The 26,254-nt window shown below is 30.7% G+C and overlaps 1 protein-coding gene across 1 annotated transcript; it reads left to right on the plus strand.

The window, feature by feature from the left end:
- The first annotated feature begins 161 nt into the window (after window positions 1-161).
- LOC136972961 (E3 ubiquitin-protein ligase RNF10) lies at window positions 162-26,254 on the plus strand. Its single transcript, XM_067267626.1, has 17 exons — window positions 162-575; window positions 16,165-16,322; window positions 16,396-16,595; window positions 16,663-16,753; window positions 16,838-17,022; window positions 19,395-19,534; window positions 19,613-19,755; window positions 19,852-19,989; window positions 22,872-22,950; window positions 23,019-23,177; window positions 23,259-23,392; window positions 23,462-23,576; window positions 23,661-23,762; window positions 24,985-25,131; window positions 25,220-25,296; window positions 25,362-25,566; window positions 25,641-26,254. Exons 1-17 carry the CDS (start codon window positions 503-505, stop codon window positions 25,712-25,714), a joined length of 2,220 nt encoding a protein of 739 aa, XP_067123727.1. The 5' UTR covers window positions 162-502; the 3' UTR covers window positions 25,715-26,254.

The following is a 26,254-nucleotide window of genomic DNA, read 5'->3' on the forward strand; positions in this document are numbered from 1 at the left end:
CACGTAAATTTCCGAATAAAAATAAATTACGAAACGTTTTCGTAAATAAAAAAGAACAACTTTTACTTAAAATATTTTTTTTTTTAAATTTAACTTCGCGTAAATTTTGCAGACGACTACAGACTCACGGTCACGTGACGTGGATCAACCTAAGAGCTTGCGCAATACCGAGATCGAGGCTCCATCCCAAACGATCTTAATTTAACGTCGCCATATTATCGGCGGCCAGCGTTTTTCGCCGTCAAGCAGACAAGGCGTAGATAGGGGGTCGGAACACTCCCCTCTCGTGAATTTTTTAAATATATCTTTTTCTTTACCATCTTCTTTATCCGGAAATACTTAGAAAAGGAAAGTAAACGCGTTTTATATCGTGGAATTAATCATGTCTTGTTGATCATCCTGAAGATGAAGATCGAAAGTCGTCATTCCGCAGGCTCATTGCCATTCGGAGTTCGTTATTACCGCTGTGGGGGCGCCGATTTAATTGTTTTTAAATATAATAATGGAGAAATCGTCAAAGAATACTTCGTCCGGTTCCAAAGGGACAACCAGTTCTGATGGAAAAGCGAAACAAGGTATCGTCTTCTTCCTAAATTTACCATTTAATACGTACGGTTGCAGCAATGAATAATGGGTAGTGGCCTTTTAAGAGCTCCGTAGGGCCCGAGGGGGTTGTAAAATCTGTGGGTGTCCACACCCCTCGTTCATAACTGCAAATAAAGTAACAACTTTTATATAAATAACTGGTTAATTTATGTTAAATTCGTTTATTTGAGATCAGAGTTTAATGTTCTTTTTTGTTTTCGAATTCAGTTGAATAGAATCGACTGATTTAAGGGTATTGTAACGGCTGCGTTTGGCTGACTCGATGGTTCTGGAGCCGTCAATTGTCTTTCTGCCGAATGCCCTCTACGGTAGCGCCATTTCGGAACGTGTTTGGTATTTTGACGTCTCGTTTAGTAGCATCTCTTGTTTATGCTACCCGGAACTGACCGACGACGACTGCTTTTTGTTCGGCGCATACGTCGCTTGTCATTCGGCAGATGTAACCACGTAACGGCTACCGATTGAAAAGCCTTTGCTCGGTTACAACTGTTGACTCTGCTGAATGTAGCCGTTGTTTGATCATAGCTTTGTGTGTGTAACCACACACACACAAAGCACAAAGCTTTATATTTATGCTCGTACGAGTGCCTGGAAGGTGGCGGCAGTGCTTAAAAAGATTTAAGAGAACATAAGTAAAAGAAACAGAGTAAATAGTTAGTTTTGATACAATACAACTTACGTCGATGCATGTTATAGATTCGCAGGGTCCCAAATTCGAATTGTGGCCTACGTTCAGTGTTGACTTTGAGCATTTTTGTTTGGAGAATTTTGGGAATAATCTCCTGGTATCCTCGTTTGTTTTTTAACGTGATCTCTGTACTGTGCAGAGCTGGCAATCTAGGGTCTCCAGATGTGGCCCGAATTTAAATTCCGATATTCTCAGTACAGTAGCAAGTTTATGGAAGATTGGTTTGGTACTCTGTTGATGGGGCCACAGGCATTTGCCTTTTTTGTTCTTAGGATAACATGTCACTGCTTATATCTTTGAATAGAAATGAAATGTGTGCATATAGATCAGTGTTAGAACTTGAATTGGAACATAGAAAGAAAAATTGAGGGAGATGTAACAAGATGCACTTAGCTCAAACAAAAAATGTCCGAAATGAGGGAATAAAGAATATAATATAAATGAGAATTGAAAAGTTTTGTTAATTTTGTGTAACTAATATGGCATAATTAATTTCAATTGCTTTGTCCAATCTATTATTCCATTGTGTGCCAGTGCATTCTTCTAAAATAAATCCTGTCAGGCTACTGGAAACAACTTAGAGGTCTTAAAGGCATTATTAATTTTTGTGGCAAAAATGCTTTTGTATTTTTGTTCAAATTGTTATATTAATCAGCATAAGCTTCATTATAGTTTTTGATGTAAATGTTTAAGGCTTCTGTTTTGAGATTGGATTTCCAGTTCATTCCAGTATCTATCTTTTTAATCATATCTGTATTGTCTGTTGTTTCGAAATGTTTTGTTGAAAGTTTTAAAAACAGTCTGGAAAGTAATTTTTTAAAATTTTATTTGATGGAGATGTGATAAATTACAAATGTATCTTTAAAAGTTTAATGATAAAATAAATATATTGAAATGAATCATGACTTTATCAATAAATTGTGTGCAATAAAACAGTGTGGTAGTTAATTTCTATAAATATTGGGGGACGAGCCAACCACGACAGTAAGAAAAATCTCAGAAACAGCTGGTGTAAACTGTGATTAGAATAGATTCTTGCATTATCTTGCTAAAATGTAGAGAGGATGTGCTGGTGGTGTTCAGAAATGGCAGATGATGATTGGTGAGTGTTGATTAATAATTTGAACTGTTTGTTCTTGATTAAACAAATGCTAAATGTAATTTTTATGCTGTGCTAAATGCCCTCAAACTATTGTACTACTAACTTTGACTGTCAAGATGGATTGAATGAATTGAATGGGCATCTGCATAACTTAAGAAAATAACCTCAGTGTTTTTCTAAGCATAACTTTGTGGAGGTTGTGTGATGGTTTGAAGGTATTTAGTGCTGCAGGAAAGTTATCTTTAGCTTCTGTTCATCTAGAAAGAAAAGCTTGGTTAATTAATCGGTGCTTCATCTCTGCCAATTCTCCAACACCAGTGCATCTTTTATGTTTCAGCAAGATAATTTGTCTATTCTAGCTATAGTATACACCAGTAGTTTCAGAACAATGTTATTGGGATCTGGATTGACTATTGTGCTCCCCAGACCTGAATCCAATGGTAAATCTCTGGAGAATTCTTGAGGAAAGTATGTGTAGATAACCGTTCTTTTACATTAATTGAACACCTAAAAATGTGATTCAGCAGGCCTAGGAAGAGGTAGGTATGAAGAGTATGAAGACGTTAGAATACCTTGTTCAGAATACATCAAAGAAATAAAAATGGATGCCTAACCAGTTATTAATAGTAATGCTTTTATATGTCCTTATTTTTTTCTGATGTTGAAAATAGACTTAGGATGTTTATATTTATGTAACTAAAAAAAATAAATTTATGATTAAAATAAGCAGTTTGGTATATTTTATGATGCATAACTGGTCAATAAATACAACTAAAATGGTAAACAAGTTTGTCTGTTTGTATTGTGCCTTTGCAAGTGGACTAGGTGTATTAAGCACAATTTTTATGATATATTTATTGATAACTATTATACTACAGTATTGTTTTAACTAATCATTCATAAATTCACTATTTTTCTCACTCGTATTATATGTTTAGATAGAATCTAGATGGATTTTTATAAGAAGTAGGCTGTAAGGCAAGTAATTAAGAGGGGAGGAGAAAACAAATTTATAAAATAATTGGAGAGTTCACTAAACAAATATGAAAATAAAGAACAATTAGAACTCTGTTTTTAGTTAAAACAATTGTCTGCACAATTGTTGATAGCTGTCCAAATGATTTAACTGGTTAGACATAAAAAAAGAATTGCAATTACAAATGTGTTAAATGATTTTATTATTTATGTTCATACAGAAGCATTTTTTTTCTCATGAATTTACAAAAATTAAGTTGCTTTTAACAATCATAGATTTGATATTTATTTCAACCTTTTAAATTTTGTGTGTTTTCAAAATGATTTAGTTCTCTGCTGAATAGTATGGCTCATTGCAAGATGCAGCACTTCGTTGCATGAAGCATTTTTGCTGTGCTATTACATGGTTAAACTATTTTATTTTTCATCATTTGGCAATGATAACTAACGATGAATCATATCAGTTGAGTAAATATGATGCATTTTGATCTGAACTAATTATCAGAAAGGGGTGGTACTATTAATATATATACAAAGAAACAGAAATCAAAAAGGACTACAGACAATATACATATTTACAAAACAATTTTTCTAAATGTAATATATACAGTTTGGTACATGTTAATTTTATAAATTTATGTAAAAAATATTGTCATATTGAAACTAGTCTGTATCAGAGAGTATACTGTTTAAAAGCAGTTTATTTTTTGCTTATAAGTGTTGTCATAACTACTAAAAATGATTTTTATTTTTTAAATGATTGTTGTTTTTTTTAATCTATTGTTTTGCTAAAAACTAGAAGTCTTATATTCAGAAGTCAGAAGGAAACAAGAGATTTAAGGAATTGCCTCTATTCTGCTTAATGCATAGTATTGCACATTTTACTCACATTAATATATCATTAAACACAATTTTATGTGATTTTTTTTTTTTTTTTTTTTTTTGAATTAACTTTATAAAATACAGGGTCTTCCAACAGGAATGCTACCATTTTAAATTATTGTAATTATGTTAATTATTATCCGAGAATATAATAATGTACATTGGAAAACAGTTCAAGTTTTACATTTGCCCATTGCAATTTTTTAATGCATGTCTTGTATCACATGACACAGATCCAACTGATATTCAAATTTTTCCTTTGATTGTTATGGCATATCCGTTATAACTCCCCCTCAGACAGCCTCAATTCGGCTGCAGATCACTATTATGTGCGATCACTCGTCATTGTGCAATTGCAGATTACCTGCAATTGCACAATGACGAATTATTTCAACATTGCAAAATGCCTTCTCTGTTGCAGGATTTCCATTTGTGTTTATGATGTGTCTTAGAGGTAGTAGACAACAAGACATTTCGAATGCAGATTGGAGATGAAACTTGGGAGTTAATCTATCGATTACGTACTTCTCAGATGATGATTAACATAATTACAGTAATTTAAAATGGTAGCATTTGTTTTGGAAAACCCTGTATTTTGAAAAGGGAAGGAACAAAAGTGGTTCGGATTAAAGTTTTAATTAACTAGAATCTACTGTACTTAAGACAATAATTGCTTGTTTATAAAATTTTTATCCGTAATCAATAACCATACGTGAAGTTATTAGATCATTAGTGATACAAGTTTTAAAAATTCAATAAAATAAAGCTTAAATTTTTACTTAATTCATTTTAAATATTTTCTGTACATAGAAAAGAATGTATATTAGGAAAAGTAAGCAAGCGTATAGATTATTTTAATTGAATTATCCTTATTTTTAGTATTAAACTTGATTAAAAAAATTAACAGTTGTAAATCATTATAGATTTTATATATTATTAATTAATATATAAGATAATAAAGATCAATTATTCATTACTTTGAGGTAATATTTATGACAAATTATAACGATAATTCTTTAACTGTTTATTGGGAAGTTTACAAATATCTTTTTTTTAAATAAAATTATTTGATTAAAAAATAACATTGCATGTAGAAGTAGTTGTCTTGCCTGCATGAAACCTTTCATCTTGAATAATTGATGAATAGAACATTACTATAGAAATATTAGATTATATATATTTGGCTTCAAATAAATATTCATGTGTGTAATTTAAAATGTTTTCAGATTTTGTGCATGAATTTCTTGAAAAAATTAAATTTTATTTTCGAGAGTTTATAAAAAGAAAGTAACGAACGACATAAATAAGGAAAGAAAACTTCACGATGTATTTTTAAATAATGAATTGTGAAGTTTTCTTCCTATAAAACAATAGTTTCGAATTTTCTATATGGATTTTATTATTTTAATTTTTTTTAACTGAATTATTTATAGTTTTCAATTTCCCTAACCCCGGATGTATTTTATAATCAAATATTATTGTTAAGAATTTTTCTTTTATATAATTAAAAGAGTACATGCAAGAAATTTAACTGAAAATAAAAAAGTTATGAGAAGTTTCCGGAATAGGTAGAATATTTTAGTCACACCTCTCTAGCAGTCTTAACACACTTGCTGCCAGTTGACGTGATTGTGTCACGCGGTCTTTGCATGACACGGAAATATGTCAACTGGCAGCAAATGTGTTAGCATGTGGTGGTTTTTGGATGTTCACCATATATTACAGTTTATATTACATAATTAAATGGCTGTTTGTTTATTATATATTATTGAGATCATTTATAAGTAATTTTGATGATGATAATGTATTAAAATCAAATAAGTCCACAGAACTTTAACATCAATAATCTTGGCAGATGAACTGCATGTAATTTAAACGTACTTCATCACTTGGTACAGAAAAAATAACTTGTGTCGGCATTTTATAGTACTTTGAACGATTTAACATAAACAACAAGATATGTAAAAAGTTATTTTATTTTAATCTAACTGACAGGAAGTAAATTAAGAAGGAATTTGAAATTATGTTTAATGAAAATGGTCTTCTGTCAATGTATAATAATAATTAAGTTTACAGACAATACAGTGGGTGATCGGTTAACGAACATAATTCGTTTGAAGACTTTGTTCGCTATCCGAATTGTTTAACTGATTATCGATTTACCGTAGGTTTTTATGGAAATTTGATTTTGTTCTGGAGACCCCAAAAAATAAAAAAATATATACTTTCTTACTATGTTTATTTATATTTAATAGTAAAAATACATATATACACAGTCTTGCATTTTTGTCGTGCTTTTTCCGTTTACGGGGGTTAAAGAATCTGTCTAATGTTGATTGCTTTTCTCTCTTCTTCAGGATTTTTCAGAATTAATTGATAGCATTGTAATTGTAGAGATCCCTGAGCCTATTAACCTCAACCTGGTTCGGATGCCATTCTAAAACGTTGTTCTGACATCTTCCCACTTCTTTAAACGATGTTTAATAGCAGATATTGGCATTAATCCTTTTTTCAGAAGAAAACATATCTTGCCAAGTTTCTTGGTGTTCAAATAATATCTTAAGCCTGATGAGTTTATAATACATCACCAAACGATTGCCTAAATATTGGGCTACAATATGGCTAGTTAAATGATTAGCACAAATTACTAGTGACAAATTACTTTGTGCTAATCATTTAACTAGCCATATTGTAGCCCAATATTTAGGCGATTTGTTTGGTGATGTATTTCTTGGTGTTTTTCATTCAAGAGTTCTTGGCGTTCTTCTGTCGTCAGATCAGTTTCAGGTTCCATTATGAGCTCTTCAATGTTCTTTATTTCTCAGATGTGATTTTTGTTACTTCTTTAGTTGCTTGAATTGTCTTGATTATACTGTATCATTCTTAGATAAGATTGAACTGCAGTCTACTGTAGACCTGTTCAAGCCATACTGCCCAGCAACGTCAGACATCTTCTGCACACACTTTACCTTTGCTATTATATGCTCACTATTCAGAAATAGAAACTGATGCAATACTTAATGAGTGCCTGCCCAACAGTCTTGCGAATACTATAAAAGATTTGTTTCTGTCAGAAAAATAAAAGGCTGGAATTACAAGGGAAAGTTTCAAAGTTCAGATGAATGCTATCTGATCAGTATATACTGGGTTGAACATCGGTGTCGACAGCTCCCGCGCTCTGAAAAGTTTCGAATTATTGTCTGAAGACAAGGGAAGACCAATTGGTATTCGTTATTTTACGTCATTTCTTGTGTTTGTTCTGTGAGGTGTTCGTTATCTAAACATGTTTTCATTGTCCAAAATTGGTTAACGAACACTTTCTCAAAAGATCTCCTACTGTAAATTGTAAGAGAATATTTTGGAACACTGTTCACACATGAGATGCATCTTCCAATGGAAAAGTAAAGTTGTAACTTTATTTTTGTTTAAAAACTAGAATAATTCATTAAATTTTTAGAAATATGGAAATTTAATCAATATTGGTTAAGAGTAAATGGTTTTCTTTCATAAAGATGAATATTTAGTGACACTAGAACATGGTTCTCGACTGGTGTTCCACAAATTTCTGTATTTCAAATTTATTCAATGTATTACAACATATTACTTTAGAAATGTGGAATTGTCTACAAATAATTTATTCAACATTGTATAGTTTATTAGTTGATTGCTTCATTCTTTCACAAGAATAGTAAACATAGAATTATCTGTTTTTGAATATATTGATGCTAGTGTTCAGTGTACTAATTGTGTTCGACAGACTCGACAAAGTAGATAACTAGAACTAAAGTTTCTGAAACTAGAACTAAAGTTTCACTGAAACTAGAACTAAAGTTTCAATTATGACTTGAGCTAAAACTTACTACCCGTAATCTATATATATAAATGATGATGATTGATTGTTTTTTTGCTATATATGACTAGGCTGTTTGATTAATTGCTATGAAAATTGGAAGTTACATCTACCTTTATATACTTATAACTTAGATAATGTCATACATCTGATCCCAAAATATTGGTGGATTTGTATATATCGATTTTTAATTTCTGTCTGTTTTGATTTTTTTGGCTTAACTTTTTTGCCAATAGCTGGCACTATATGTAAAGATGATGATAAACTAAATATTATACTTACAAAATGGATATAATTTTAAAAAAAATTATAATTGATTATATATGCGCCATTACTGCAACAGGTACACACAGCACTTGCCTACGGGGAGGTGCAGTAATGTTTTGCCCCGTAAATCACTTTTCCTGTCAGCAATAGTTGTTTCAGTTATGTATCTAACTCCCTTCAGGAGAAAATTTTTGAATTGAAATAACATGACTTCCAGATCAAACCAAAAGTTTGTACATAGTTAATCTGGACTTCCTGCTCTTAAGCTTTACGTATCTGGTCTTGAATTTAATCTATTAACTCCATTCTCGAGATTAAGGAAGGACAGATAGATAAGGGGAGACAGTGGGAATTTATAGGTCTACAATTTTTTCAAAATACAGACCAATAAATATTCTCCAGTAACCAAGTGGATAAAACCACTAAACACCATAGTCAGTTGTTGGTTTGTGTATGGCAAATGGGCTGGCCATGTGGAGTTTTTTGTGTTTTCTTCATGTTAGTAACACCTAAATAAAGGCCAGCTTTTCATAATTCTTTCTGTGATGCATCCCATCTGCAGATCATTCACATGTCATATTGCCGTAACCAAATAAATCAAACCAATTTTAATAACTTTTCTATAAATGTGATATTTACCAGAACATACTTAACTACCATAAAACCTAGATACCCCACTCCTCCCATGATTTCATCTCCCCTTATTAACTCATAAATCCATTGCCCCAAACTTCTTCACTGATACTGCTTAAAGACGTTCTACCATTCAATCAAATTAATGTATGTCAATGATTTCAAGGCACAAAGTAGAGCTCTAAGTCTTTCTGTGATGTTTATTTTTCCTATTTACTATCACTGCGACATTGCTTTGTTCAAAATTTCCTATAGTTGTAATCTGTATAATGTGCACTTTATTTATATGTTGAGTCTTGCTATCAAATCTAGTTCCATTATTCTTATGCCACAACTTTCAAAAGTTTCTTTCAGATGTTTCTGCTGAGCTTAACTTTTTCAACCTGGTTTTACCAGTTTTTTTTTTAATGGGATCACATAAAAGCAACTATTTTCACATTTTTACAGGAATTTTTATTTAAACAAGTCTTACATGAAGTCTTTCAGACATTAAGGTTAGCAACTTTGATCACGTGGGGCCATCACAATCTGTCTTTTGTCTTAATGTTTGTTATGTTATAGTATTTGGTTTATATAAGTACAAATATTATCTTAATAAGGATTTATAACACCAAGTGAACAATCTAACACATTTTAAAAAAATTCTTTATTCCTCTACTGTACATAACACATTTTAAAATTTCTTTAAATTAAGCGTTTATCACACTAAGTGAACAATTAAGATAACCTTTGTACAGGTATACCTCGCCTTACGTTGGTAATTGGTTCCAGGAGAGGCGATGTAAGTCGAATTTACTTGTGTAGTTATGACGTAAGTCGAAACTACGGCGGAAAATGCCAATAATGAGCACTTAAAGACCGCTAAATAAGACGACAACACAGAAACACAGATGTTTTCATGTTTCGTTCTCTAGGATTTATGATGATTATATTAACATTTACTGTAAATGTACGTATTTTAATAGGATTTTACGTGCTTTTAACGCTATTCTAGTGATATTACGACTTCAATATTTGTGGCGGACGGATGTAAAGTTGAATAAAATGACTGAAGCTTGATTTTTATTTTTCCATATACTTTTTTGACAAACGACGTATAATCGAGAACGACGTAACTTGAGGTATACCTGTGGTGGTATTATATTATAGTATTTGATTTATATAATAGAATGATTAGAAGTATGAAATAAGCTAATGATCTTAAAGTTTGTTTTTAATTTTTGCACGGGCATTGCCAGGCTTACCTGCTAGTTTGTCTTATAAAGTTAAGTCAAAGTGGAATTAGTTTAATGCAAATAAGAATTGGAAAATATTTACAAAACGATTGTTTATTTTGTTTTAATGTAATATTAATGTATATCCTTTCAGATGTTTGATTAAGAACTTAATTTGTTCAGTTCAATTTTCGAATAAATCTCTTCACACACACACACACACACACACACACTTATATTAAATAATACAAAAATATTATTTACTGAAAAGCATCTTTATGAATGTTTATCATTGATTGATATGACGTATTAGATTAGTAACAGTGCATTACATAATCCAGCTACACGTCAAACATGTACAGTACGTATACACATAAAAACAGATAATAAATTTATTAACATTTTAATATAAAAATATTAAGGTGTTGTTAAAATATCTCTATGAATATTTGTAATAAAATTATATGCATTTGAAGAAATAAGTTACTTTTTATTGGCTTTATAACAATATCAATTTGGTATATTATAAATTTTTAAGATTTAACTTGTAAATCAGAAAATTCTAAATTTAATTACTACGTATCAAAATATTCAGAATGCTGTTTATTTTTTTTCCTCTGTATTTCAACTGTCTAATTTAAAATATAGAATAATTTGTGATTTTAAAAATGTTATTTTGTTTCATGGTAGTAATATGTAGAAATTCTCTCAGTACATTAATCATACTTTATCTCGCCTTAACACATCTGCGGCCTTACACGCCACAGACAATGTATTCATATCTTTTTGTTTAGGCATCATGCTTCACTAGTGGTGTGCCTTCGTTGTAAAATGATGTAATTTAGCCGTGTTGGAGTTTATCTTCGATACGTGGCCACAAATAAAGCACCTCTGTCGTCGTATGTTTTATTTAGAGCACAAGAACTTTTTTCTCTGATACTAATTAGATACGAATTGAAGTGTACCAGGAGCATTTAAGTAGATTTTTTAAAAATTTATTATTAAAATGATTTATTAAAGACACATTAAATAATAAATCATAAAATTGAGCACATTTGCCAATAAAAATTTTAAGGATAACACGAAATCACTAAAAAGGGAGGGAATAAAAACTAGTGAATAAGGATTGTTTTTAGTTATTTCAAAACAAATTACTGCGACATTTACTTATGCAGTGTTAAAACAAGCTAGTCATATTGGAGGCTGTCAATTGCAATTCTTGCAATTAATGGTAACTTTGTTTTTTCTTTGCATTTGTTACTCCATCCATTTATACTAAGCATTCGAGTTTTACAAAAAGATGGACTAAAAATGAAATGAAATCTAAATGGTAATGTCGTCGATAAATGACTAATTTTCCCGCCATGAGTTTTGCCTGATGGACGGAGGCCTAATCGCATAAATTTCTAAAAATATTAACTTAAATAAAGCCTTAAAAATCCAGTGTATAAATATGCTTTCCCATTTTATTTTCATTATAAATAATGAAAATCTCTTTTTGTGTGCTGCAAATTGTGTACGATGTACGAAATTTACAGAGTACAATAAACTGGCATGTGAATTACAAGAATAGAGGACTGTGTTACAATTAAACTTATCAAATACCATCTGTGTTCTGAAACAAAATATTTATTTTTTTCCCTACCCTTGATCACTAAGGAGGGCCCTTTTTAATTGTATCCCTCCTGCGTTCAGCCAGGTCTGGGGTGGTGGGGGCATGGGGCCAAATGTATTTGATCCAGACTGCCCAAGAAAAATTCTGGGGTGTTCTGAACACTTGGATTCAATCCCGTTCTCCATAATGGTATGCCGACAACATTGCCGGTTTGGCTGTCCAGCTGCCCTAAGAATTATGCTTGATCTAGTTGGTAATTTATTATTTTAGAAATTATAAATCATATTGCAGCTTCTTGTATTTCAGTTAACAACATAATTATCATACTGCAATATAATATCAAATAGCTGCAACTACAGATTAGATTAGGAAGAAAGCCGATTTCGTAATTTTCTATGTTAGTTAATTGCATAATAATCCTTTTTTATAATTTTAAATCGGTTATTTTTTTAGAGAATTTTTAACATTTTAACACTTTTTTTTTATAGAAAGGAGTAGTCAAAACGATTCTGGGTGAAGAAATAACTTTAAAATTAACAAGCTAATCAAATATTCTAATTATCAGTGTCATTCTAATGACTGAGTAGTGTTAACAGAGAGAATATTTTGAACAGTTTATCCCTAAATAATAATAGGTTTCTACTTGTAACAGTACTTATAAAAAGTCAGATATCTTTCAGTTCTATAAATAGGTCAAAAAGGGACTTATTTCAAATGTGATGTACAGTGCTTGTGCGCACAATTTCTTCTGATTATTGTATCAAAGATTTTTATGTTGATTAGAAAACGGCATGTGAATTCACGTATACGTGTGTCTATCTATAATTACAATTTAAAAAATTGCTTGCTAATCATTCTTATATCTGTAATTATACAGAATCAAATGTCGCATTTGAATAATCAAGCAATTTTATCGAGTATTAGTCATTGTATACATTAATATTCGAACATTCGAGCTTGTTGAATTTCTATGGCTCATTTGGGAATTCCTAATTTGTTCTTTTACTTTCATAAATATTGATAAATCTAAATAATTTAAGTCTTTTTTTTTTTATTTGCTTTATTTACAAAAACAAAAACTCCATTTTTGTTTTATCTGTACATTAAACAAAACTTTGTTTTGCCATTTAAAAAACAAAGAAGGGAAACCTTTACTGCCCTTGGCCTTCAGAAACTACTACCTTTTTATCAAGGTCTACTAAAAAAACAAACCATTGGAAAGTGTTATGTAAAACAGAAATAAAATTTTAACATTATAACCTTCAGTTAATGTTTTTTTTTATTTTAAAAAATCTGTACTAAAATATCCATAAATGAATAATTTATAATTAATTATTTTGATAATTTTCTTAAATATTTTTTTTTCATAAATAAACACAAGCAAGCATAACACTAGACTTTTTTTTTTTTCTAGTTTCTAAAAATATTATTTAAAAATTTTCAAAATCATTTAATCAGCTCTTCAAACTTTATAGGATTACAAATATTTACTTCTGTATTCTGCTTTTATATGTTATTTAAGAACTGTTTTCTTACTAATGTTTGTTAAAATTCTGTTTTTTATAACGTCTTAAGCTATCAGGTCTAGATTGTCTGTCTTCACAAAAGCTTGGGTAAAGCTTTGCTCAAAATGTCATTATTCTGTCTCTTTATTCTTTGTTTTAGTTTGTGCAAATGAGTTCTCTCTAAAGCCCTTGTCACCCTATGCGATTTCCAGCCACGCGGGCGACTGCAACCGCGACAGCCGTTCCCGTTAACTAGTAATCCTCCCTCAAAAACCGGCGCAATGCAATCGCAACTAGAAACAAAGTTTGTTCTACTCGTGTCGATTGCAAATGCCTTTGTGCTACGTCATATGGTGACATTGAAAATAGTTTGTCCTCGTGGCGGATAGTTAGAGAATTTATACTTTTACGGAATCAAGATTGATTGAGCTTATTCGGGCTCACGAATACCTGTGGGATTCTTCGTTTTATCGAAGATTTTATCTTTTTGAGTATTCTCGCCAGCTATATCAAAATAATTGCCTTTTTTTTATTTTATTCATTCCAGAAAAGGAACTGCTTACCATTTTAATAAGAAAAGTGGCTAAAATTCCGTAAATACTATGAAATTGAACGTAAAATGTCAGTAAACTCACAGAAGTAGTCAAAAACAAGCTACTGTAATTTTATTGGTTTATTATAGGGTCACGTGTTGCAAGTTGCTACGTCAATGTGTGACCACAAGAAGACGCACGCAACTCACGCTTGTTGCAGTTGTGGTCACCTGCACGGCTGGAAATCACATAGTGTGACCAGGGCTTAAGGAAAGATCAAGAGACCCAGATTGAAGGTGACTTCAACCACAATAGGGCCCCCCAGTGGCCAAGTGGTTCAGTTTCCTAAACACTGGGAGTTCGAAACAGTTTCACAAATCAGACCAAGAAAAAACAATTTGAATTGAATTTGTATTTGAGCTGCTTTCTTAAATTCTAGATATTATAATCTTAACTTACTTTTGGAACATTTGGTATATAAATAATTTGAATTTGTATGTGAATATGAAAGAATACACAGTCAGTGAGTGCTATCAAAACTTTATCAGGAATATCATTTAATTTCACTTTTGAAATGGGATTTGGCCAGCAATAATGTGATTTATGGAAGTGTAGATCTATAAACGGCAGAAGATTTATTCATCATTTTTTCTGCCACCTAAAAGTTTGTACCTTGAGTTTTGAATCGCCTTTTTGTATGTGATTGATAGTAGTGTTTTTATTATCAGAAAGGTAAATTTTAGAATTACATTTAAATATATAAATTGAAATCTAATTGTAAAATAATCTCTGTACAATACTTACCGTATTTTACCATAATTTTATTTTCGATTTTTTAAAATTATTATTAATGGGCTCTGCTTATTTTTGTTGTATTTAGGTGGCAGTTATTGTCTGCCCAACGTCACCCATGTTAATAAATAAATAAATGTATCTGGAAACTTCCTCTTGCAATAAATTATTTTTAAAATTATAGACTTCGGACTTTAATAAAATGTTTTTGATAAGAAGTTTCGACGATAAGATGTTGTCATAGCAACAGTTTGACTTTCATTTTCTGTTCTAAAAATGCAGATAATTTGAAAACATTTAGGTTATTAAACAAGGATCTGTATTTTGCAGTTTTTTTTAATTAAAGTAACAATATTACAAACATAAACCCTAAATTAGACAGTTATACATTAAAGCCAAATGATTTGCTGAATTATATCCGGCTACGTCACTACTATTATTAAATGCCAAGTAATTTGGTACTAGAGGCAAGCATTAGATGTCATCTCTTGCTAAATTTAATAATTATAATTAATATTTTAATAATTTAAAGGTCCTGGAAGGAAAGAATCTGCCTAAAGCATGACTCAAACCTGCAACTTTCATTTACCAGTTAAATTACCTAGACTTTCATCAAATTCTTGCTTCCATTTGGAAATTGTTTGGCTTCAATAATGTTACAAACATTCAATGCGTGTCACGTCAGTGAATTGCAAAACATTCGGTCGATGTTCCAAATGCTGCCACGTGTGCTGCGGCATTAAAATATTTTATAATATATACCCAAAATGATTATCTATAATTGATGATGAAGTGTATGCTTATAAAGATTCAGAAAATATTTAAAAAATGAATTTTTCTAGCAAATTTTAGTTTTTTTTTTCCTTTCGTTTTAATTATAAACCATAATTTTGACATTAATATTTTCTTCATGAAAACAACTATTTTTAATGCTATGTGACGTTAGTTTTTAAGTGAATGTTAAAAACGAATAAAACTAAGTTTTATTCATTAACTTTAACTTTCATTCGCTCACTTTCAAAGCTTTTCTATTTTAAACTTTATATTTTTAAAAATTGATAGTAACTTTTCATTTAATGGGCTATTAACTTTACCAATTTTTCAGTTATTTGCATATTAAAAACAGGTGTTTTATCAGAGTTAATCCGCAACAGATTACATTCAAATGCGTTTACTTATTTAGCAGTTGTTTATACTTGATATAATTTCCAGTTGTGCATGTTTTTAAAGTCTTCAGTTCGATCTTTGATGGTTTGAGTACCGCAATTGTTGGTGACTTGGTTGTGAATCGGATACAATGAAGTCATTAACAATTTTAGCTAATAAATAACTAATTAATCATCCTATTTAGATCTAATAGGATTATCATCTTGATTAGTTAACGTGTGTCCACATTATACAGGTTCATATCTTTTTATCTTTAGATATATGGTTTAATACTATGGTTTTATAGTATTAACCATATATTAGTATTTAGTTTTTTACAATTTACGAATTTATAGATGGCCCCAACAAATATAATCGAACATCTAAGCACAAGGAGAATGTTTATTCTCGTCCAGAACCAGCCAGAAGACCGAACCCTCAACGCAATCGGAACGCTTACGACAAGAGACCTCGTTCTAGGAGTGGGTATGCTACAGATAGAGACAGGAGTGAGGTGAGGAAACACACGTCATATTTTGCGACTATAACATTCAAGTTGTTGTTAACAAAATCTATTTAATGTTAAGGTAGCACAGATTGAAAAGTTTGAAGCGATTTCTGCTATCAAACAAGGAAGCAAAAAGCTTAGCCTGAATCATTTGCTGAACTTTACTCTTACTCCCCCAAGAGTTGCAAATGAGTATAGGTCCGGAAGTTGGCAAGGTGGTAGAAATGTAAGAAAACAAAAATTGCCAAAGTATAACAAAGAACAGTTCCTACAGGCCAAGTATGCTTAGGTTTGGTTATTTTTTTATTGACATAGAATTCTATGTAATTTATGTTTTTTCTTTTAGTTGTCAGTTTGTTGTAAAGGAGGAGGGGGATTATTCAAATCATACAGAAGATCCAGATAAACTTGTGGATTGGGATTTAGTGGAGGAGATCGTAAGCTATCAAATTAAAAAAGTATATGTATTTGTCGTCATTTCTGTATATATTAAGAATTAATTTTTGTATTCTCTAAATTAGCATTTACCCAGTCATCAAGTACCTTCATGTCCAATTTGTCTGTATCCACCTGTAGCTGCAAAAATTACCAGATGTGGCCATATCTACTGTTGGGCTTGTCTTTTACACTATTTATCGCTCAGCGATAAAACTTGGAGAAAATGCCCTATTTGTTACGAGGCTGTTCACAAAAATGATCTTAAAAGGTAAGCAAAACTTCTCACATTTATAACGTAACTAATTAATTTATAATCTAATCGTAGATAAGAGAGATGAAAAAGTTATTTGCAGTTAGGTCATAACACTTCTGTAAGAAACAGTGCAAAGATGTGCTTTCGTGTTGCATGTGATATGTTTTGAGAATTTGACACAAGTGGGATTTTCCTTGTGAAAATTGTTTTTTGCATAATGTTGAAAGGGTACCTCTGCGTGCTCCATGTGCATGCTACCAAAGAGCTCATTTCTGGCTCTTTGGTAGCATGCACATGATCCTTGACATGTCTATAAAGAAAACAGTTCAGAGAGATGTCAGATGATCGGTTGCACCAAGAAATGGAGGCCGTGACGATCTAGACCATGCAGCTGTGTAGGTCCTACATCGTCACTGTGCAGCCCTTTCAAGTGTATGAACATGAAATTGGGTATTGATCAACGTTAAGTGTTGTTAGAGAATTTAAAACATAGGGTATATATATACAATAGAATGTTTGTTCTAATTCTACACAGATTAAAATTTTCTACTGAATTACCATTCTGAGAGAGGCAAATTTAGTAAATTGCTTTCTTCTGTCCTATTCATTTGGTAGGATTTTCAAAATTGATTTTTAATTTTTATACTATTTTTAAGATGTTTAAAGGTGGCTCCACACATTCAGCATTTGCTGAATACCAAGTAGTATGGATGATTTACTTAACTAATATTCAGTATTTCCCATTCCTTGTCAAGTCCTGTTGATTGTGCGTAATCAGAGGAGACGAATGGGCAATTATTCGGCAATCGGCGAATACTGAAATGTGTGGAACTACCTTTATGGATTGTAAGAAAATCCCAAATATTTCAACATAATAAGTTTATGAAAAACAGCAGCTACTAATTAATTTAAACATTTTTAAGAGTGACAATGATTTTTAAAACTTAATACATAATAACGAAGTAACTTTTTATAATGTGTTGTTGTTTTCTATCCATCAACGAATGCCGAATATTATCGGGCTAGGAATTGCTATTATAATATATTATAGCCATTTCTAGCCCAATAATAATTGGCATTAGTTGGTGGATAGCTTTAAATATATCGGGTTTGATGATAATGATTGTTGTTGTTTTCTGTTGACATGTTATTCTGGTTACTTGAAAATTATTTGCTGCAACAGTTTTTGCTTTGGAACTTGTTTGTGTTTAAATTATAAGTATTGAAATTCAAGTATTTATCTACAGTTCCACAAAGTTATTGTAATAATTTTTAGATATATTGATCTAAAAATAATTCACAAATTTTTTTCAAAATACTAAATTTTCTTTTTGAGTATATTCTTATTCATAGTTATGTGAACAGATTATAAATTCTGCATTCAAGCTTCTCAGAACATTACTGAACTTTTGTTTGTTAGCAAATACTTAGGCATGAGAAATCACTTGGCTTTGACAGGAATCATGTTAGGTTTTTGGTCGATGTTGCAACTGGCTTTGATCACTTTTCATAAGCATCTGCACTAACTGAAACTTCCCCCCTTGGCCTCATGTCACTTGTGCAAATCTATCGAGGAGACTTCTACATCTAGTTTGTGGAGTACAGATCTTTGCTTGGGCAGACTCGGTCGTCCAGGTTCTGCTTCGTTGAGCCCTGGTGAATTTCTTGGCTTTCAGAAGTCTGTCATTTTTAACAAGATTAAACTTCTAAAGTAATCTCTTACTGGATGCACAATAGACCTTCAAATAGATGAAAGTACTGTACATTTAGCCTATTGGCTTTCTGCTTGCACAATAACAATGAAAAATCATACTTGAAAATATTTGTTTAAATGTTAGCTTAAACTAGTGTTTGTATTAAGATCACTATAAAAAAGATTATTCAAATAATGTCTTCCTTATCTAATTTTATTAATAAACAATTTTCTTTTAACTAAGCCATATCATAAATTGACAAAAAGTAAATAAACTGATCAAAATTTCAAATATTCAAATCTATTAATATTTTAAAATGTATTCAATTGTTTATAAATTTGAACAATAATTGCTCTATTATTATGGTGGATTGATCTTACTTGGCTTATACACCAGTGCTTAATACTATACCAGACAGGATCAAGCTGATTGTTTATCTATTTGTTCATGTACTTATGTTTAACAATTTCTTAACGACACAGTACATTTAGTATGGTAGCTATCTGCCATACTAAATGTACTGTATCGTCAAGAAAAAATGTACTAAAAATTAGGACAGAAAAATAAGTTTTTGTCTAAACTTTAACTGTTACCGCTTTATAGAATTTGTGTGAATTTTTGCTTTACTTTGTTTGAATTTTATTTTTGATTTATAAAATACTGACTTATCTTACTTCAATTAAAATTCAATAGTGTTGTATCAACATCTAAAACAACTTACTCTGTCGGAGACAACATCACTATGTGTCTTATGAAACGTAAACGAGGATCCGTCATTTCTAAGCCTGCCAGTCAGTTCTCAATATCAGAAAATCCAATTTCTCTCAACGATGGTAAGTGTGCACTTTTAGTATATTTGAAATTTATTATTGGCTTTTAAATTGTTAACGTAGTATAATTTTTTCATAAAGAAGCGAGCTGTTTCCAAAAATTACTTACTGTGTCAAGAGGCGATGTTGAAAAGATTATAAAAAGAGAATATAATGAACTGATGACTCAGTTGTTGAAGGATAAAGATGTTCCGGAAGCATGTTTTCTGGAATCTGCGCTAGAGGTAATTTTCAATATTTAAATTTTAAAAATCATGTAAGAGGTGATAATTTTGTTTTATAAAACTAATATATTTTATTGCGTGTGATTTGCACTTCAGTTACTGCAAGAAAGGAAGCAATCGGTGATGTATACCGAGGTGATTGAAAAGGACGTGTTTGAATATCTTACATTGGAAGATAAATCTGAAACTTTTTCAAATACGTTAAATTACAATTTTCAAGTCGATAATCGTCAGGTATGCTTACAAGCTTTTTTAACTTTTTGGTATTGATTACTTAGACGTTTCAAATTGGAATCGATGATATGTACCAAATCCGGTTGAAACTATAATGTCATTTTCATTTTTGCAACATGAAGATAGTCTAGAAAAAGCATTTTGGTTTTAAGAAATATCATTTGTAAAAAATCAGTTGCATTTCATATTAAATATTTTCAAGATTTTTATAAATTGTTTTTATTATTTCAGTTACAAATATATCAGTGACTTAAGTAGCTTGACACTTAATTTATGAGCTTTCATTTACTGGTGTAATTTTACTAGTTTATTTCATGTTCATTTTCTTATACAGGCAAACTTGTCTATAACAGAACCCCAAGGAACCAAACAGCTCTTCCGTAGTAGATAGATTTCCATTACATTTAGGTTACCTACTACAGGTATCCCTTAGTGCAGTTTAATAAATTTCTTGATGTTGCCGTGTGTATCAAAATTGCATTAATCAAATACAGTGGTACCTCTGTACTCGACTGAATGATCACCACCCGCTAGAACAAACTCTTGGTTAATAACAAAATATTTTTATTTATAATTTAATTTATCATTCATCTGTAAAAAAAACTTCTTTAAGATGGGAATGAGTAACCAGTTTAAAAATAAAATAAAACCTTACAGCTGCCTTCATTTGACAAAATTATACTCAATTCAGTTCGTTTTTTCATAAGTGGAAAAAACAAACTGCGTGTGGAACACAATCATCAGTATGTTTTAAAACCATTTCGAGTGGATATATTGTTTCAACAATGTGCGTCTGCAACATACTAAGATTTGTTGCAAATTCACAAGTTGTTTGTCAATCTTTAACAATTTATTCCCGCAATTTCTCTTCAGCATCTTTTGGAGGCTTGTATGTTTTGTATCCTTTAGTTCAAAATTTCCCGAATGAAACTTTCAAAACCACCACTGACACATTTAGAGTTCAGAAACATCTTCCCCCATACATGGTATGAATATTTTTTATCGTTTGTATAATGTGATATCCTTTGTGAAACTTGCACATTGGGCATATTATGCATGCTTTTTATTTTATCTGCAGACATTTCGACTTGATTTTATTTAAACAAAATGTGATGTAAAAATGTTTAAAATAAGCTTCAAAACAAAGAATACAATTTCACTTCAGAAATAATGTGTTAAATTTCACAGCTTGTAATTATATCGCACGTTTATGTTAATAAAAGTATGTAAGCTGGAGAAACACTAACACTTTTCACCCAGTTAATGGACCACCTTTGCATTTGAAGATTACCCTTTAACTGGACTGAAAAGGTATTTCTCCAACCTTACTCTGCTCTTAAAGGAAACCGAAAAATGAAGCAAAGTTTGATCTACTGAATATTTATCGTAAGTTAAATGATTGCGTTTTTTATACCGTTATAAATTCTTTTTCAAACTAAAATGGAGTGAACAATTTATATTTAAATTAAAATTGAGAGACAATTTCATTGTAAGGAACCTTACAGCTTTCGTCTGATTTTTCTATTGTTTTCAAAGCTTTCTAGCATTATTATTGTTTTGGAAATAATTTCATTTAATAATAGAATTTTCACAGCATCAGTTTTGTTGATGGTGTTTTTGGGTTTGAAATGCTCATATTTTTTTCAATGGAATTCAAAGTAATAAAATTGAAGTAATTTTCACATTTCGAGTTTAATAGAAATAAATGTAACAAGCAAACCTTTGATTTCTTCAATTAAATAAATATATATTTCCTTGTTTTTAAGATGCACATTTTTACCAATTATCAATGGAGTCTTATATTCCAAACTTAATCAAGTATTTATTGCAAGTAGACCATGTGGCACTTTATGCATTGACAAGACAGTTTCATCTGTACTACGCAACAGTATAATATATTCTTGTCTATAGTCATAGAAAAACACAAACAAGAATTGGAAATAGTTTCTAACTCTGTTTTAGAAATTAACTAAACTAAAAAAAATTCCATTATAAACTGTTTCTCTTCAAATTTTTCTTTTAATATACTGTTATGTCAATCTGATTACTCTATTATCATACTAAGGCTTAAAATATTCATGAATAAGTCATTATCATCAAATTACATGATTCTGAACAATGAATTCATCTAAACTATATTCATTGTTTTTAAGTCATTCTAAATAATCATTTCCTGCTTTACTCTGCAATAATTAACACAATAGTAGTGTTGGTTAGTTCATTATCAAAATGTTCAACTGATTAATACGATTGTAATGGTTTTGGTATCTAAGGATGATAAAATAACTCTGAATACTGTATTTAATTATACATTAAACCTCGCTCCTAGAAGAATAGTTCTGAACTTAGAATATTTTAACATGTTTTCATCCTCTATAAAATATCTTGCTTTATCATTGTATGTACGGTTAAGGATCTCATGAAACTGAAAATTTATTCCTGATTTTAATTAAAATGGCAGACTGTATTTTTCGCATTAGTTTCTTTATATATATTTTAAAGTCTCCATACTTCCATCATGTTGTTTACTGAAACTATGTATTTTTTTTTAATTATTGGCTTATCACAGAGGACATTTTTAACTGTTTTACATAATTTTAGAGGTGCAGCATCTAATAAGTGTCTGTGAAGAAGACTGTTCCTGGTGATCTGAGGTGATGTGAGATGATGAAGTGTGAAGATGTTTTAGTTTCTTCTATATATTTTGAAATTTTATTGAACATTGTAAAGTTACTTAAAGGATTGCATTTGTTCTATAAATTAGAAACAGAAATGGTTTAATTTTTAAACGTTCATGTATCAAATGTGTCATTTATTTAATCAAAGGACACATTTGAAGATCAAATTTTTTTTTCCTCATATTTAAGAATTTATTTTCCTAGATTGAAACTATGATGGATCCTTTTGGTGATGAACATGAAGATAATTATTATTCACAGTCTGAAAATGCTAACAAATATTGTGAGTGAATGAGTTTTTTCAAAACAATAAAACTTTCTGTAATGTAATATCTAACTTTATTTCAACAGCTTCAACTGTAAATGAACAGACAAGCAACTCCGTTGACGAAAACGTAACTTCGGATTTAAATTTTTCCGAAACTTCGGCAATACCTTCGAGTTCTCCAAAAAATAATCTGCAAAAACAAGTAAAAAACCAAGGAAAAGATTATTATTATTTTTATCAGGGTAACTATCTTAAACTTGTATCAAATTTTATTTCGGATGAATTAAACATTTACAAATATTTAAATGATGTTCAAATAATAGCAATCGATGGCCAACATATTTATTTAAATGCTCTTAACGTACAAATGCTTGTACGAGATCATGGTAGTTTAGAATGCTGTCCTCGCGAAATTACAGCCAAAGTGGTTGAATTAGAAGGCGTATCAATGAATGAGGTAGAAATTTATAATTAATTAAATTTTAATATAAAAAAATTATTTTTAAACAGACACTGTTATTTTTAGTTACTTCGTCACCGTCTGCGATATTTATGTCATCTACCTCTGACTTGTGAATTCCAGGTTGTAGAATTGCAGATGAAACCGCTTATTTCTCCTGAAGTATTTGATTTTTTTGCAGGTAAAATGAATAGTAGTAATATATTAATTGTTATTTAATATGGAATATATTTACTAAACTTGACATTTTTTTTCATACTTGTAGATGAATTAAACAAACGTGATTTAATGCGTAAACGTAAAGCAAAAGAAGAACGCCGCCGAGAAAGACACATAGAAAGAGAAGAAAACAAGAGACTTGGAAAATGTTAGTGAGCATATGTAATCATATTACATATACATACTAGTTTTCGAAATTTTCAAAATTGTAAGTTGCTTCGAAACATTTGGCTATAATGACTTGGTGTGCATTTTGACTGTTATTATGTCAAATGGCCAGAATTTGTATAAAATTTTATATTTTATTTTAATACTTATTAAAATTTGAGCATATGGGGGGGAGTTTGCTGTATATCCATTAAGTTTTTACTTGTTTGTTCATCAATCAAAATGTTTTCTGTAATGTAGAAAGTGATCATTGTGAAACTTCAGTCTTGTCTTTAGAAAAAAATAGTTTTGATGTTGTCCAGTTTTTACAGTTACCAATTTAATTTTCCAGTTATATTATCTTAGTGTAGATAAGGTCTCCTCTCTGAGGTTATCCTTTCTATTCTTTTTCATTGTGTCACATTTCTAGTATTTAACAACTGAAAAATAAATATTTCAAATAACAGAAGACATCAGAAATGGATGGAAATGATAAACAATTATTTTTTAGAAGTTTTGAAGTATTTGGATAAAGTTAAGCTTGTATTATATACAGGGTCTTCTAATCTTAAATTACTATAATTATGGTAATTATAATCTGAGAAGTATGCGACTTACACCAATGAATAGAATAACTGTCACAGTTTTGTCTCCCATCTGCATTCAAACATGTTGTACACTACTTCTAGGAAATGCTGTAAACAAAAGTGGCAGCTCCACGACAAAGAAGGCGTTTTGTGTTCTGCTGTTCACAAAATTTGAATCGCTTCTCATTGTGTTACATGAGTTTTGCAGTTAATTTCAGAGTAATCCTGTGTAAGACACATTTTTATGTGATATTGATAGTACCAGGAAGAACACAAAACCCTTCTCTTGCGAAGTCACTATTTTTGTTTATGACACTTCTAAGAAATAGTAGACGAGACATCCAAATGCAGTTTGGAAACAGGTGGTTACTCTATAGATGATGTACGTCATGTACTTCTTGCGTAATAATTACAGTAATTTAAAATTGTAACATTCATTTTGGAAGGCTCCGTTTATAAAATTGCTTATTGTTTGAGGTGTTTCAGTTAATTACATTTAAAAATGGCACTAAACAATGGTACTATAACAAAATTTGAATGTGATGCAAAAATTTTAATTAACATTTAAAATTTTTCATTTATACATTTAATTGATCAGTGAGTTGTTAAAAACACACTTTTTTTTTTAATTATCAGTTCCTGGAGTTAAGTATCATTTGGATAGCATGAGTCATTTTCCATCTTGTAGCAGTACAAGTTCTGTAAATCTTTGCACAAGTGACGATCCTCCGCTTTCAGAGTCTCCATCTGAAAATCTTTCGGCAGAACAACTTCTAGCGAGCGGTATATTACGTTAATTGATAATTTTGCTCGGATTAATTAATTTTTAAAGCAGTAACTTTAATTGAAAATAATTTACTTATAACTTCAGAGCCTTCTCTTACCGATAAGAAAACCAGCGACACTCAAGCAGTTAAAAATGATAATCAGCCTGCTTCATTTGCACAGGTATTGTAAATTATCATCTTTACAGATGTTTAGGTTAAGTTTTATTGATTAGAATTTAATTTCAGATGCTACGAGAGGGGAAAACCAAACCACAATCAGTTTCGTGCAGTCCTCCAAAGGATCAAAATAAATTGGAAACTCAGAAGTCGACCGTAAGCACGCCGAACTCCGAAGAAGATTATTACGAACCGGTTCCCGTACTTCGCCAGTCAATCGGCGACGCAATTCAAGCTGCTCTGGATAACTTAAATCAACATAATCCCGTTATGGGTAACAGTATTTTCTTTTTTTCTTAATTTTACATAATCTCGCACGTTTCAACAACTTTTCACTATTTATTTCAGAAAATCAGGAAACTAAGAAGAAAAAGGGGAGAAAAACTCTGCTTTTCAGCACTTCGATGAATCGCAGGCAATGATTTGTTCGTTTCGATGTCAGGTTTAAAAAAGTTAATGTTTTCCTCTGTCATAAATTTTGCCGTTTGCCAAGAAAAATCTGCTTTTTCACAGAGAAGGAACGTGTGATTTACATTAGTTTTGCCAAAGATCGAAGTTACACTGAGAACAAGATTTAAAATACATAATTTCTTTTCTGCTTGCACTGGACTTTACGCCACTCAGTTGCGCCAAGCTATTGTAAATATTGTAAACTGTGATGACAAACATTATTTTGAATTTCTTTAATGTTATTGAGAAAAAACAACAAGCAATATTATGTTTTTTGTAGATGTTTTATTTTTTAATGCCTGTTGGCAAGATTGTGCCTTTTTTCTTTTTTTTCCTTCCTTCTCCCTTACGATCCTCATGGATCGTTTCCCGGCATCAGTGAATTCAAAGTGTATTCATTCTTTGTATAAATATAGATCAATCTTCAAAACAGAGAATCAACTTAAAAATTATTTCCTTTATTCTGTAGAGACCGATTTCAAAGAAATAAAAGCACAATTTGAAAAAGCAAA

Source organism: Centruroides vittatus, unplaced genomic scaffold (assembly GCF_030686945.1).
Source record: "Centruroides vittatus isolate TY-2023 unplaced genomic scaffold, ASM3068694v2 contig_3068, whole genome shotgun sequence".
NCBI lineage: Eukaryota > Metazoa > Arthropoda > Arachnida > Scorpiones > Buthidae > Centruroides > Centruroides vittatus.